Genomic DNA, 16,467 nt, shown 5'->3' on the forward strand with positions numbered 1-16,467 from the left:
AAAAGGGGCTGTTTGCCCCATCCTCACTCTCTTACTCTCATACTCTCTTGCTCCCTTACCCTCTTCCCTCTCTGCCCCTTCTCTCCCCATTCCCCTTCCCCTCTTTTCATGTGTTCCTGGCTGACCTCTACTTTCTCCCCCTCTTCTTTTTCCTCTTCTTTTTCTTCTCATCCTCCTTCTTCCCTCTCTCCTCCTCTCACTCCTCCTTTCTCTCTGTCTCTGTCTGTCTCTGTCTCTCTCTGTTTCTCTCTCTCTCTCTCTCTCTCTCTCTCTCTCTCTCTCTCTGCCTTTCTCAGTCTCTACTCCCTCAACAACCCTCCCCATGCCCTAAACTCGATTCCATGTTATATCCTACACCTGGTCCCTCAGGGGGAAGGGGTGCCTCAGCATGGGCCCTCAGGGACATCCCCTTCCCCTCACCATACTGTAAACATATCCTGGTTCTTTCTTTTTTACAAAACACAACAAAGGGGACTTATGCTAAAGTTACTACTGCTTCCTGTTTGCTGCCCTTCATTACTTCATCGCTCTCCCTCATCACCTAGGGGACATACAGCTGTCTTATCAGATGCTGGGCACCTCACGCTTCTGTGCACATTCACTCCTTTTCTTCAGATCCTAGTTTTCCAGGGCTTTTGGGATCCAAGTGTGCTGCTGCTTCCATCATCAGTGTTCACACTGTCTGGCTCTCTCTTTTTTTCCCACGTGGTTACCATTCACCTGCCACCCCTCAATCAGGTCTCCTTGCATTCCACTACTATGTTAATTCACAAATAAAATGATCTCATCTTCTGGGGGTTGCATATACAAAATCACCCAAACTGTCCTAGTTTTGATCCCTTCCATCATGATCTGTGCTGAACTGAAACTCTGACAGACTAGAAACGGGATCATAGAAAGCACCTGCGCTGAACTCTGGAGCACGAGATGGTGATGAGCAAGTTCTCAGAGGTCCCCTGTCAGCTCCCAGCATGATGAAAGAAACAGACAACACCATCCCCACTGCTCTCCCTACTCACACTCATTCAGCAAGAACACTTCCCCCATGTGGAGAACAACGAAAAAAGAATTTGCATCTTTACCTGTCCAGAAGGCTTTTCATTTTTCCCTTCCTGCACTGGCAGCTCTGTGTCTGCACCTCCATTTCTAGCCTTCTCAATAGAGCCATATTCATGCATCTTGTTGGCTAACAGTGAGGAGCCCTGAGGGTCCTGCTGTGAGGGAGGGTCTGTTGCATCATCTTTGAGTGGGGCTTCAGGGATACTGCACAGATGAGTGATGAAACACAAGGTGAGAACCAGGGCAGAGAAGAAGAACATGACCTGGAATTTGGAGCCCAGCAGCCTTCCCAGTTCCATGTAATTCTTAAACATAACTTCAAGGACTGTTTCAGTGTTTGAAGACTTTGGATAGAATAAAAGAACTACAGCCAACCTTTGCACTGAGGTTGGTGACCCCTATGGAAGAGTTAGGGGAAGGAGATGGCAACTCCATAGGAAGAACAACACTGTCAACTAACCGGGATCCCTCAGAGCTCCCAGAGACTAAGCCACCAACCAAAGAGCACACATGGGCTGGCCCCAGCACACATGCAGCAGAGGACTGCCTTGTTTGGTCTCAGTGGGAGGAGATGCACCTAATCCTGTAGAAACATGATAACTCAGGGAAGCGGAATGCTGGTGGGGTTTGAGGTGGGGATGGGTGGGGGAGCATCCTTTCAGAAGCAAAGAGGAAGGCAGATGGGGTGAAGAACTCATGGAGGGGGGAACTGGAAGGAGAGAAACGTATGGAATGTAAATAAATAAATAAAATAATAATTTAAAAATAGTAGATCAGCTGGGAATATGTCCTATAGCCGGGCCATCCTACTTGGAACTTAAGGAAATCAAACATAGTCATGAATAATCAGCCACAGGGAACGGCCTTTATTACAGGTAATCAAATATCATGGCTTCAGGGTGGGGGGAAGGCTAACACAAGAAGAAACAAATACAGTGATATCCATGCACACTGCTGCTTTGTAACATTTGGTAGAGCACTGAGCTGAGGTAAGGAGCTATAACAATCTCTATCTCTCTGACTTGTCTCTGTCTCTCTGTCTCTGTCTCTGTCACACACAACACACACACACCACAAATACTTTACCCATTGCATTCAATTCCATTCAAGGTTGAATAAGTGGACATAATTCAATTTAAAAAAAAAAAAACCTTTAACGACTTTTGGAAACCCAAATTTAAATTCACTCTGGTAAAACAAAAACAAAGCCTACCACCACTAACAAAGCTTAACCTGAAGACAAATACAATCAATGTAGAGGTATAAACACTTTTAGTAGAAAATCAGGGAACTCCTAAGGGATAAGGGGAAGGTGCACTGTTGGCTTGCTGCTTCCTAAGCCACTTCTTTCTCTCTCCAACATCAGCACCACATGTCAGAACCGCCTCCATATTCCCGAGGCCCATCTCAAATACTGCTTTACCAAGACCCGATCCCTCAGCAGAATCTTTTTTTCCTGGATTCCCATGCTTCTTTCTTTTGTCACAGCCTTACCATGACACCCAAATCATTGTTCTCTGCATTGTCTTGCTTGGCTCTCTGGCTCTTTGTCCTAACTATAAAGTCAACTGTGTCTGGCTTATACCGCAGGCACACAGAGTGGCTGCCTCACCATCTCCTGTTGTTCTGTCTTTGAGTAGACAGAATCCATAGTTATTCATTCCTCCTGTGGTGATCTTTGAAGCCCTCTTTGGATTTGAACAAAATGATTCCCTTTACAGAGATTTGCATGAAGATCTGGCCACAACCCAGCATCTTTCTGGAATGCTCATAGCAGAAGCACACATGTCAGTACCCCTTCTTAAGGGCACTGATTCTACCTACGAAGGGTACTGAGCCACCTACGAACAGTGTTACTTGTCATAGCAAGTGACTAATCTTCCAGGAATAGTCTAATGCCAATGTTGTACATGGACATGGTACTTTCAGTTCCTCTTTTATTTCTTTTGTATATTGGAGCATGATTACTTAGGGTTTCTATTCTTGTAAAAACCACGGTGACCAAAAGGTAAGTTCATGAAGAAAGGGCTTATTTGGTTTGCACTTCTGCATTATAGTCCATCACTGAAGGGAGCCAAAATGGTAACAGGGAAGAAACATGAAGGTAGGAGCTGATATAGAAGCCATGGAAGAGTGCTGCTTACTGGCTTGCTCCTTCATGGCTTGCTCAGCTTGCTTTCCTATAGAACCTAGGACCACCAGACAGGGGAACCCCCTCCAAAGAGGGGAACCCCCTCCCACTATGGCTTGGGCCCTTGCCAGTCAATCACTAATTTAAAAAATGTCCTACAGCTGGGTTTTATGGAGGTGTTTTCTCAATTGAGATTTCCCCCTTTTAGATAACTTGTAACATGTGTCAAATTGACATAAAACCATCCACCTATGAGGATTAGGGGTTCACATTCCAACCTGTGTGGGCCTGGTTGCTAGTCAATACAAATACCAATAACACCAAAGAGCAATGGAGGACTTCCATCACTGCTTTGCAACAGTGCCTCAGGACTTGCTTTGAATATGTTTGCTTTTTGTGGGAAGGTATCTGAGTGTACCTGTGTTGCAGAAAGTGTGGCTTTGCTGGCAGGCGTGTAGACCCCATATCCCAAAATTTAACTCTCACATGTAACAGTACAATTTGACAAAATTACCAACCAATCCCATAGTCCAGGAGGTCGTTTAAGCAGCAAGGCTTCTCTAATGGTTCTTTATTGTATTAAAGTGACCTCACGGCAATTCAAGGTATCTGCTTCACCAGCCTCTTAACCCCAGACCAAGCCACATAGAACTGTAGTCTCTCTATTGATCCTGGTTGAGGAATGGGTAGGTTAATATTTGATCTCTGTTCTCAGAACAATCACAAGAAAAGACTCTGAGAAGATCTTAAGATGTCAGACTGTCACTAGAACTCAGCTGTCGTGAGGAGTGGTCTCACTCTGTAGAGATAGCCCTGTGGCTGTCCTGTATACTCAGATGAGCAATTAAAGTCCCTGGAACTTGGTTAGTGTAGTCTATTCAAGTTCTGACTCTCACTTTCTTTTGTTATTTACATGAGCAATAACTTTACTCATATAATTCTGGTGATGCCCTTGAGAACAGACATTTTCCCCCTTAGTATAGATTTGACTTGAAGCCTCCCTCCCACTTTGAAAGATTGAATTCTGGCTTCTAGATAACAAGACGGCATCTTCTGGTCGTCTATCATCATTAACCATCCCTCTATCTGCCAATCCAACTTCTCATCTGAGTCAGCACATTCCCAAAGAGTAAGGGGGAAAGTAAGTAAAGCACCCACACTCTCAGCAGAGCTTTTCTGGGTGCTTGCTGGTTCACCTTCAGCAATAGATCAGAACGCCAGACCAGTCTCCAGACTGCCCTCAAGAGATTCTGGATACCCGGGTTTCCAGAGGAGACACTTATGCAGCCCAGAACTCTCTCTGTTTCATACCCTCTAATCACAGTGCTCTCTTTTGCACCTCATGCCACTGCCTAGAGACTCCCGGTGACATTTGTGCTCAGATGCACAGCAAGGAGGAGCTCAGTCTCAGCTTGTAAACATTCGCCCTGTCCAGGATAATAAAGGATACCGGGGTTTTACTTCTCATTCTTTTCCAGATGGTTACCGCAAGTTAGATGCTCACTCTCCCAGGTCATAGAGCTTATGAAAGGGTTTATGGGCACCAAGTCCTACACAACTCAATCCCTCTGCTCCTTTCCCAACTTCTGGGTGTCCCAAAGTGTTCAGCGCACGTGTGCCGTGTGGGAATGGGTCTTGGAATAGAAGACAGGTAGTGGTAAGTGGAAGGCGAGGTTACTTGCTTTATCCGGTCCCAGATATTCCTCTATTAACGTGATTTCTGCAGACAATCCGCCTCTGGTCCTGTCACCATATTCTTCCCCGAACCCCTTTGCTGCAATTTTCTACATTCCCGCTCCTCTAGCCTCCAAACTGTTCTCCCTCCCCTCTCCTTTTCACTGCAGGACCTTGAGCCTTGGCAGGTCTCAGTAGGCAGAGCTGCTGGGGAGCAGGTCGTAGCGACCCCCGCTGTAGACCACCACACCGGGTGGATAGTAGATCAGGTCGGGTTCTGCAGCAGCGTTAAGCGGCGCCAGGGCCTGTAGCCCGTGATCTTCAGGTTCTGGCTTGGTGGTGGCGGTGAAAGGGCGCATGCTGGTGAGCGAAGGGGATGCTATACACCACAGCAGGTTCTTGAGCGCCTTGCGGAACTCGCGGCGCACTAAGCAGTAGAGGATCGGGTTGAGGCAGCTGTTGGAGTGCGCCAGGCACACACTGACAGGGAATGCATACACTTGGCACTGAAAGTATTCCTGGCTGAAGGGCACTACGTTGAACTTGATGAGGATGCTCCAGGTGGTGAGCGCCTGGTTGGGCAGCCAACACAGGAAGAAGGAGAGAACTACGATGGTCACCGACTTGGTGACCTTGGAGCGTCTCCTAGCGCTGGCTGTACTCAGGCCTCCCCCGGGCGCTGCTGCTCCTGCTGCATCTGTTGTCCCCACTATGCGGCGGTCGGAGATGAAGCGCACAAGCAACAGGTAACACAGACTGATGATGCTCAGCGGCAGCAGGAAGCCCAGCAGCACCTTCTGGAGGTGGTACAGACCCAGCCAGAACTGCCTGTCCCAGCCCAGTAGCTTGTCCGGAAAGTGCATGAGGCATAGTTCCTCGCCCAACACCCTGATGGTGGTAGAAAAAATGGCATTGGGCAGCGAGGCCAGCGCGGCAGAAGCCCAGATCAATCCACACAGCACCTTGGCTGAGAAACAGCAGCTTTCCCTCAGGCTTTGGCTGCAGCAGTCGCCACGGCCACGCCCTCGGGTCCGATGGCTCTTGAGAGCCGAGGCCACCGAGTGGTAGCGCGCCACGCTCATAGCAGTAAGAAAGAAGACGCTGGCGTACATGTTCATGGACGTCACCATGGACACGATCTTACACATGGCCTTGCCGAAGGGCCACTTGAAGTCTAGTGCGTTCTCCACCGCCCAGAAGGGCAGAGTGAGCACGAACTGAAAGTCAGTCAACGCCAGGTTGGTGACAAAGAGGTTAATGGAGGATTTGCGCCAGGCCTGCTTGCTCTTCATCAGGTAGAGAACCAGCAGGTTGCCCGTCAATCCCAGCGCACAAACCACCCAGTAAACCGCGCTGATGAGGATCCGTACCCTGGCCTCAGTGTCCGCGCTCTCTGCCCCGCTGCTGCCCGGGGGATACCCAGGCGCCGCACCATCCGGCAACTCCAGCCCCAGCTCCCACCACAAGTCCTGAAGCTGCAGCGACGCATTGCCGCTCGCGTTGGCAACCTCCAGCAAGTCCGGGATGAGACCGAAGAATTCTGAGAGCTCATCCTCCGCAGCTGCCTTACTCATGGTGGCTGCCGTGGTTACAGAAGCCACCTGCAAACTCAGGTGCGCCTTGGTCATGTTCTGCAAGCCAACTACCCGAGAGTCACCGCTCACTCCGGGTGTGGTACCCAGGCTGGGGCGCGGAGCAGGTGCCTGAGCTTTCTAAGAAGGCTGAAGACCGCTCCTGAAACAGGATGCAGAGCTGCGTTGGCGCCCAGAACTGCCTTGGGCACAGGGGCGGGCTGCACTCAGCATCAGTTCTTGACGGTTTAGAGCAGAGGAGGCAGTTCTAGGCAAGTGACTGGGGATCAAGGTTCTTCCTGGTGAGGATTGAATCGCCAGCTACCCACAATAAGACTGAGTTTTACCCCTCCCCTTCCCCATTGTCACTTACACGCAGTCTCCTACTCAGGAGCACAGCTCTCCGACCGCTTCTTTTCCCAATACCTTTGTTGGCTTCTGCGGTTGCCGGGAGGTGTTTCTCTGCTTTTTGAAGAAAACAGACCGTGGACATCCGTGTCCCGCTCTGACTGCCTGAAGGTTGATTCACGCCATCACTTCCTGGAGCTCCGTTGGTGTTTTTCTGTTTTTCCGATATTGTCAACCCCCCAGTGACTTACCAGAGTTCGATGACTTACATTGGCACCCACCGAGTCTCTGCTGAGAGCCTCGAAGAGCTTGCGTAACCCCGGTGCAAGAAGAGGAGGTGCTTTCCGAGGTGCTGAACCCCGCGCGCCATGCAGGGGGAGGCAGAGTCCACTGGCAAAGAACTCCCCTTTCTTTTTTCAAGTTGCAGAAGGAGTGGTCTTAGTCTTTTATTTTCTCGTGTGATTAGAGTGAGTCTGCTTTCTTTTTTTCTTATTTTTATTATGGTCAGTTTTGTTTTTCTCCTTTCTCCTTCTCACCCTTAACGTTGAAACCATCTGACTTACAACAGTGACACCCTTTCTTCTTTAAATCAAATAACAATTATTGTCTTTCCTCATACTCATAACGAAGCCCCACCTCTCCTTTAATTAGCTGAACACTTACCTGGTGTCAGATGGGCAGAATTCCAAGGGTTGATGTTTGCCTGGAATTGAGTATGTTTTAAGAACTGAAGCTATGGGGGAGGGGGTGTGACTTCTCAGCTTTGCAGTTTATTTAAACTCCAGGTTAGTTGCTCCGGTGTAAACTACACTTTTAAAGGACTTAAGGAATTTGGAGTGTTTTCTTGACCGAAGAACTGAAGTGAAATACAAGTATCCTACATGCAGTAATTGTCCTCGCTTCTGGGATAATCCGTGGTTTTATCAACAATAATTAGGGATACTCCATCAGATGGAGCGGGAGAGATAAAGGCATGTAATCAGGTAAAGAAACAATAAAAAAGGAAAGAGGTACTCAGCAGCCTTAAACAGACTATATTCCAAAGTGGTCTTTGAAAGGGCACATCGCAGCAGATGCTGCATTTCTCGGGTTGATCAATAGAGGTCGCCAGAGCTTCATTAAAATCAAACCAACCAGCCTTTGTTCAGTTTTAATGTGAAGAGCCTTCCCTGCCCTGATAGTTCTGTGTTTCTGTGGACCTCTCCTTGTATTCTGGCTTTATAATCTCGTCTTGAAGCTCACGCTCTCATTTTAAAACAAGTTTTTTCTTCCTCTGCCATTTTTTCTTTTTTATTTTTTTTTTTTAAAAATGTATTTCAAGAGCTATTGAAAAACAAGGAAACCTGTAGCAATACCAAAAGCCCTATGCAGTAAAGCTTTTAGTGTGCTCACTCATCCAACAAATACTTACATAGTACTGCTTTGTGTCAGGTATTATTCCATGACTAGAAGACTTTATGGCAAATACAATCTGTAGAGTTCACATTGAGATAGGTGGTACAGACATTTAAGAATCATGTGACTATAATTATAAGAAGGAAAAACAAAGTTAAGTGAATTACAAACCATCTCTAATGAAGTTTGGACCTTCTGAGACTGTCAGGAGGCAGACACTGAGCAAAGGGGCTACTAATATTACTAAGAAGAGAGTCCCATTGACCTCAGGTCACTAAAGAAATGGAGCCACGGGAATTAGACAGAAGTCAGAAATTCTGACTAGTATTCTACTCTTGGGAGGTCTGTGGTATAGACTGAGAGATTCACCTAGCTAACTGCCAAAGAGGAAGGATGAAGTCATGAGTTTGGGACTCTGGGGCTCTCAGTGTGTGTTGCTCGTCTGAGAAGTCATTTTAGTCTGAAGTATCATTTCCAGACTTTGGAAATGTTGGCGTTCTGAGTCAGGTGACCATCCCTCCTGACCTGTCTCCACTAGATATTAGTGACAGTTCTCTCTCCTGCCAATGTATTTCAAAATGTCTCTGTAAATGGCCAGGTGTTGCTTATAGTAAACATTCCGCTTTCTTCTATGTTTAAGAAACTATGATCTAAAGACAGACAGAGTCAGAGGAGCAGTGCACCAGAGGATACGGAAAATCCTTTGTGACCTCATTCCGAACATTTCTAGGAAAATAAACCAAAGGGCCTTGCCTTCAGGCAGGAGTTAAATGTGTGTACAGAAGTACCATAGTACACTGTCTTAGGCTAGGTGCATACCCCTCTCAGCATTGATGCAATACATCTTCCCAACTAGAGAGCCCTCTCTCCTTGATGCCCCTCAGTGGAGCTGATGATACTACTAAGGGCTGTCTGATTGTTGCTGATTATTGCTTACACTGAGAGATTTTTCCTAAGGAGTCAGAAGCCTCATAGATCATAGCTAAGACCCCTGGACCCTGAAGCTGTGGCTCATACATCATAGCTAAGACCCCTGGACCCCATCTGTAGTGAGGTAAGTTGATCTCCTGGTTCTGAACTCTACTTCCATCTGTGCTGAGGGATTCTTCAGGTCATCCACAGGCATAGCTAGGGGATACTCTGCTGCTAGTGGTACACAGACATCTTAGAAGTAAAGGAGAGTACCAAAGGCAAGTGTTTGTGTCTTTACAGCCTGATTCTCGTATACCTCCCAATGAAGCCCCAGATGACGCTCCTCAAATGGGCATTCCAAGTTTGGAAGATGAGAAGGGAGGCCTAAGGCTCTTAGATCTAGAAATGAGTCGTCCTGTGGTTGACCCTGACCAGTCAGATATTGATTCTATTCCACAGTCAAGCGATCCGTCTAGACTCAAATGCCCTGTGTAAGGAAGTAACTGGCATTCCAGAATAGCCTGGGGTAGTTGCTGAACACGCAACATCAAAGTTACTGGCGGGGAGCTTCTTAAAATTCATAATCCAGATTTTCTCACATCCCACACCATCTGCAGAGATTCTGATTCTCAAAGGGGTTCAAAAGGAGCCCAGAGGTCTACAATTAGAACATTCCGCCAGGGGACTCTAATGTCTCCTCAGTTTGAGTCTCTGTACTAATTTCTATGTAAACTCTAAACCTCTAGGTAAATAATTCTGAATTCTTGGGAACAATGACCTCTAATGATATTTCACGACACACTTGAAGGTAAAGGGGCTATGGAGAAGATTGGCTGCTTTCTTTCTCTCTTTTCAAAAATTTTTTATTGGATATTTTACATTTCAGATGTTATCCCCTTACCTCATTCCTCCCTCCTCCCCCACCACCCGGGAACCCCTAACCCATCGCCCCTCCTCCTGCTTCTATGAGGATGCCCCCTTTCAGCAGTTTGATTTTAAGTCAGCCATGGCCCAAACCCCACTTCTAGTCTATTACTTGGATTATCAAATTTTATCACTGTGGGTGTTTATATATCAAACGGGTTTCCATGGCTGGCACTGCCATTGTTAAAGGTGGCCTTGAAAATATTTTCTTCTTTGTCCATGTCAAATATTTTCAGTCTTATTTATACTTCAAGCTTAGACAAAAATGCTACCATTTTGAAAAATGTTCCCTAATTCACTGAAAAAGAGGCATCTTCCCATCTCCTCAGAGCCTCTCTTGAGGCAGGCTCCACACATAAGAGATTCTGTAGCTTTCTCTCTCTATTTTTTTTTCCTGCTGGGAAGGTGTGTGTTATGATCATCCTTGAAACTTGTAATCACAAAACATGTTTTGTTTAAAAAAGAAAGACTTAACAGTAATGATTTAAGCCTCCAATTTAAGATACTAGGGGGAAAAATCAATAAATTACCTCCAGGAGGTAGAACCAGAAATATGCAGGCAGAGCCTCAGTCATATTAGAAATTGACTTGCTTGCTGCTAGGACATGGAGATAGAGGTAGAAAGGTCTCAAGAGAGAGTCAGAGTATCTGGGGATGGGGTTACTTGGGGTCCTGGGAAAGAGACTAATAGGAATATAGGTAAATATACATAGACTTCAAGTTTGTATGTGCCATCTGAGCAAAACAGGGTCAATTCATCGCAAACATGGACCCTCACAGTGTAGTGCATTCTCTTGTCAATACAACATCTCTCCTTTGAACTACAGGGATGGTGACTCAGTGTCACTCACCCCACATCAAAGTAACTCCTCTCCTCTTCTTTGCCTGCCACCTGCTCTCTTGGCTCAGGTGGGCATTCCTTGACTGTTCCTCTCGACTGAACAAACAGATTCTCTTCCTTCAAGATATTTTTAAATCATTTTCAGCTTTAAATTTCACTTGAAGATTATATGCATGTCTGTGATAAATTTTCGCTCACCTTCACCTCCATTTCCTTCTGCTGTTCCTGCTCCTTGCCCAAGGATGCTTTCCTTCCAGTGTTCCTACTCTTGTGTCCCCCACCCCCCACTGAGTTGATTACTTGCGTGAGCATGACTCGGGCATAATGCTGGCAACTTATCAGTGGCTATTCTACTGAAGAGGAGTTGTGCACTCTGGTAACCATTAACTGTCTGAAGTCCTTCAGTAGGCATTGGAGGATATCTTGAATTCCTTCCCTATGCAAGATGAAATGGTGATGGGCCAAGTCTTAAGCAGATAACCACATCTTAGACCACAGTGTCTGGGAGTCATTGTTTCCCAACAGTCTTCTTGGTGTTTCAGCTCTTACATCCTCTCTGCCCATCTTCCTTGACGTCCGATGGGTAGACCTCCTTGACTTCCTTTGAGGGGTTGGTAGAGATGTCTCATTTTGGATTGAGCACTCCAGAGTCATTTGTTCCCAACACTTTGACTTTCAACTACTTATTTGTCTTGAAGATTCAACTCATACATTAGCTGATTTTTGGAAGGCTTTGTAATTCTCCGTGTTCCCAGAAGAGAATCGGTCACTCTATGTTTTCATAGAACTTTGTATGGACACCTACTATTGTGCTTATTGCTCACTTAACTACAACAACAAACTCTTCTGAACTGGGTGCATCTTGAGCACTGTAGTGATCTCTAGTCTGTCTTTGTATCCTCAGCTCTTGACATAGTGCCTGGACTGTTACGTGGAGCTTGAACCCACAAATACGTCATTCATTCCAGTTTTGATTTCCTGACCACTAACATCCATTAACAATAAGAAAGCAATTTCCAGTTAGAACACCCTATAGAAATAAGGAAGATCTGTTTCAAATACTTCTCTAGGTCTCCTTATTATGCCTTGCACAGTATGAAAACTGTCATTTGCAATGCACGGGAAGCCTAGTGTCGCATAGTGAGCCTTGGACAGGTCGGTCTCATTAGCAGAAAGCAGACTTCTATATTCAGGCTAACAATCAGGACTCCCAGTCAAAGAACTAATGAGGACTCGTTCCAGCCAAAGATATGGAAAACTGGTCTTCATTACTTCAACAGCATTCTGAGGACAGACTAAAATGTCAATCTGACTATTGTTCTAAATCAGTTAAACCTGGATTAACTAACCTGGATTTTCATGTACACCTTGTAGGTTCCTGGGGGTGGGGGGCACACATAACATGGTGTACAACTGAAGGTCAGAGGACAACTTTATTGATTAATTAAATATTATTTTATATGTATGCTAATGGTTTTTTAGCATGTAAGTCTGTGTGCCATGTACATCCCTGGAACCAGTCAAGGCCAGAATGGAGTGTTTAACCCCCCAGAACTGGAATTGAAGAAGGTTGTAGCCTTCATGGACCTGGATCCTCTGAAAGAGCATTCAGTGTTCTTTCTTTTGGTTAGGGGCATTTCTCAAGCCTCAGAAAACGACATTCTCTTTTTATATCTTTATGTGGGGTCCATGAACTTAGCTCAGATCTCCAGGCTTGCATTGACAGCACCTTTCCTGACCCTTAGATTCCTTTTAGTGGTTCAATAGTTACTCGAGGTTACCACTTTTCCCCCAGGTTTCAGGTAAGTGTACTTCATACCAAATTTCATCTCCTATGTGTCTGTATCAGAATAAAGGAAGCACATAACTTGTTCCGGAAGCTGGGTGAATCCAGCTAGCATCTACCATAATCATCTGAGAAAAATGAAATAAAGTTTGATCAGATGTGGCTGGCTTGGCCAGCTGGAATCAGAAAGTTGGAAGCCATAGAGGAGTCAGAGGTCTATGGACAAATAGAGGACCTTCATGAGGGTACTAATTAAATTCTATTATGGACATATGTTTAAAGCTGGTGCAGTTGACATGGAATCTGATTCCAATACATCTGGAAGCTTCCTCTTGTCCCCTTAGTGATTGATCCCTCCTGTTGGCCAGCTTACTGTAGTGAGCCTCTGTCATCATAGTTTCTTTCTCCTAGAAGGATATCCAAGTGCAAGCTCACACTATACATCATGGTTGTTTATATGTGAGGGGGCGAGGGTCTGGCTACTTTGGCTTCTTTGCTTTGAGTAGTCTTTCCTGGGCTGCCAAGTTTGCCCTTTTTATCACTGAGCGCTACTCCAAAAGACAGATATAAAGTTTATTTATGTATTCAACTATTGACAGACTTTGATTATTTGTCCAGTTGGGGATGCTGCTGGAGTTGACCGCGCTTAGATCTTTGGGTGGACACACAATTGCTTTCATTTGTATTCAGCTAATGCTAAGGAATGGAGTGTATTAAGTGATGGTAGGTGGATAGTTACAATTTTAGGAAACTGGCAAGCTGTTCCTAATATGTATCTAAATTTTGGTATCTGTTTTAGCTAGAGTTTTACTGCTGTGAACAGACACAATGACCAAGGTAACTCTTATAAAGAGCAACATTTAATAGGAGCTGACTTACAGATTCAGGGATTTAGTCCATTATCACCAAGGCAGGAACATTGCAGCATCCAGGCAGGCATGGCGCAGGAGGAGCTGAGAGTTCTACATCTTCATCTGAAGGATGCTAGCAGAATACTGGCTTCCAGGAAGCTAGGATGAGGGTCTTAAAGCTCACACCCACAGTGACACACCTATTTCAACAAGGCCACACCCACTCCAACAAGGTCACACCTTCTTATAGTGTCAGTCCCTGGGCTGAGCCTATACAAACCGTAACAGTATCCTTCTAAATTTTAAGTTGAGACCCTAAAGTGAATATTGCCAGGGGTGAGGCCTTTGACAGCTCAAACTTCATAAATGGTATGAAGTACCCCTAGGACCTGACTCACTATGGAAGGAAATAGAGACTAACACCATCTAAATAATTTAGAAAGCAGTCTCCTGGTAGACAGTGAGTCTGCCGAGGTCCTGATCTTACATGTTTCAGCCTCCAGTATGCTGAGGATGCTTTCTGTTGATTATATGCAATAGGTTGATAGTGTTTCCTTCTCTTTCAGGATTTTAGAAATATTGCTCAAATGCCTTCTGGCTTCTTTTGCTTTGGACGAAAAGTTTGTCTCATTCTGTTCTTTGTTCATGTGTAGAATGCCTTACCTTATTTTTTCTAGTTACAGGCTAGATTTCCCATTTCTCATTTGTTTTAAGCATTTGGGTTGTGACGTGGCCTTGGGTAGTTTAAATATTTCTGTGTTTACAATTTATTGAACATCTTGTATATGTTGGTTTTTAGTCTTTTTCAGATTTGGCAACATGTTGGCCTACATCTTTTAGAATAGTTTGTGTATTCCTCAGTTCTTGTGCTCTCTTCTTTTCTATAATGTATATAAATGAAACATTGAGAACAAATATAATATATACTGTATACTGTGTAATATACAATATCTAATATACAATATATAGTATACATTATACAATACACAATATGTAATATGTAATTTATAGTATGTATAGTATACAATATACAGTATGCAGTGTATGTAATAGTATAATATATAATATGATATATTACATGTAATATAATACATATATATAATATATATTTTCATGTTTCATTTTAATTTTTTAATGTCTTCAAGCTCACTGATATTGTGTTCTGCAATGTCTAATCAACTAAAACACCATGTAATATAGACAGTGTCTTCTTCATTCCTAGAAGTCCGACTTGTTTTTTTCATGTCTCTCAGGTCTTTCCTTACCATTCCTAACTTCCTTTACCTTTTTCTAAATAATGATTCTCAAAATATCCTTCTTTACTTGTAATTATCATCAACAATATCATTTTGGGGTCTGTTTCTCCTCATTCAATTGCTTCTTTGTAGTAATATTTTTTAATTGGATGATATATATGATAAACTTTACCTTATTGAATAATGGCTCCTTTTAATAGTTATTAAAAGAATAACTATTCTTTTAATATTTCTTTTTAAATTCTTTGCTGGTTTTATTCATGCATGTAAGGAATTCTAGCCAATTCATGCCAATATCTTCTTTCATGCCCCCCTCCTTTTCCCCCAACAATTTCTCTTCCTATTTCATTGTGTGTGTATGTGTGTGTGTGTCCCACTGAATTTAATTAAGATTGCTTGCATGAGCATGGATGGTTAATTTGTGTTTACAAGTTAGTAACTTATAGTGCAGTCACTTGATCACTTGCTTTTTGGTTGTGTGAGATGAGGTCAAATTTTGTCCTCTTCCCAGGGCAGTATCTGTCTGATACTGTGGACATTACAAAGTGTTTTCCAATGTGATCGAGGAAAGCAAGATATTCCCAGCTATACATCACTGCTGGCACTGTTAGTTTGAACATTTTGTTTCTTGTCTTGCTTTAGGTAATTTTACTACATGCATAGGACGATTAGGATTCAACAAAAGGGATGGAGGTGAATCCTCTATCATTTCTAGAACTCTCTGCCTGCAGCTCTCTTCTCTCCTGGCAGGTCCTTCCTCTCCTACAACCTTACCTGTATACTCCTAGCCACTGCGGCCAGTTCCTGTTCTTGACAGTTCTCTCGGTGGCAGATCAGTGAAGCATTTGAACTCCATGTGCCTATCTGTGTTGCAATCTAGAAAGTTTCTCTTGACAGTAAGCTGGGCAACAGTAGTCCTCATTTCATTTCTTTACCTAATGTCACTATCTGCTTTGTCTTGTTTACACAGGAAGGCAAAACTGTATTTCTGTTCTTTTGTCAAGGTTCAAGGTGCATATCCCATTTGTAGATGTTTATACACTGTCTAAACAAGGTTGGGGAGCATCTTCACAATATCTTAATCAAGCCACGTATCTTCAGCAATCTAAGTAAGAAACATCTGGTGTTATTAGTGAGAAAGATTGCTGAAGTGCTTTAAATTGGGGCTGTAGTGTGAGATTTCGCCAACGGATTATCTAGTCTTCTTAAGAATATTGCTCATTTTTAAGAGTGTACATAATGTATACTGGTACTCACAATGAAATACTGTGACAGAAGTACTAAACACCATCCAGCTTCTGAGGAAACATTGGTGGACTTGTGATGGGCCTCAGCTTCCAAATCTCACCAGTCCAAATCACAACTCTTGGTTTCTTTTTTTTGCTTGCGTTCCGAGGTTACATGTCAGACCATGTGGAGAATTAACACTATGGTGGCCCTTTGAATAGACCACTGCTCCACCTACTGCTTGAGTACATATTACATATGGTACATATGTGTGTATGTAAGTACACATACACACTTATGTGACCAGCTACTTTGTTTTTAGTAAATCTCTAAAGGAAAATATTTATTCCTCTGAGCAAAGGAAGAGGGGAAGAGTCTAATACTGAAGCCAGAATTTGTCTTCCAAGATGAGGTGGGGGTTAGGAGAGGAATCCATTTTTTTCTTTTCTTCTTCTTCTTCTTCTTCTTCTTCTTCTTCTTCTTCTTCTTCTT

General features: G+C 44.1%; 1 protein-coding gene across 1 annotated transcript; it reads right to left on the reverse strand.

The window, feature by feature from the left end:
• Window positions 1-5,055: 5,055 nt before the first annotated feature.
• Window positions 5,056-6,492, reverse strand: Rxfp3 (relaxin family peptide receptor 3). Its single transcript, XM_028767523.1, has one exon. The coding sequence runs from the start codon at window positions 6,490-6,492 to the stop codon at window positions 5,056-5,058; it is 1,437 nt and encodes a 478-aa protein (XP_028623356.1).
• Between the last annotated feature and the right edge of the window lie 9,975 nt (window positions 6,493-16,467).

The sequence above is a fragment of the Grammomys surdaster genome, unplaced genomic scaffold, assembly GCF_004785775.1.
Source record: "Grammomys surdaster isolate TR1022 unplaced genomic scaffold, NIH_TR_1.0 174, whole genome shotgun sequence".
NCBI lineage: Eukaryota > Metazoa > Chordata > Mammalia > Rodentia > Muridae > Grammomys > Grammomys surdaster.

Excerpts from the sequence above, each read along its gene's own strand:
- Rxfp3 (XM_028767523.1), bottom strand. The coding sequence starts at position 6,492 with ATGACCAAGGCGCACCTGAGTTTGCAGGTGGCTTCTGTAACCACGGCA.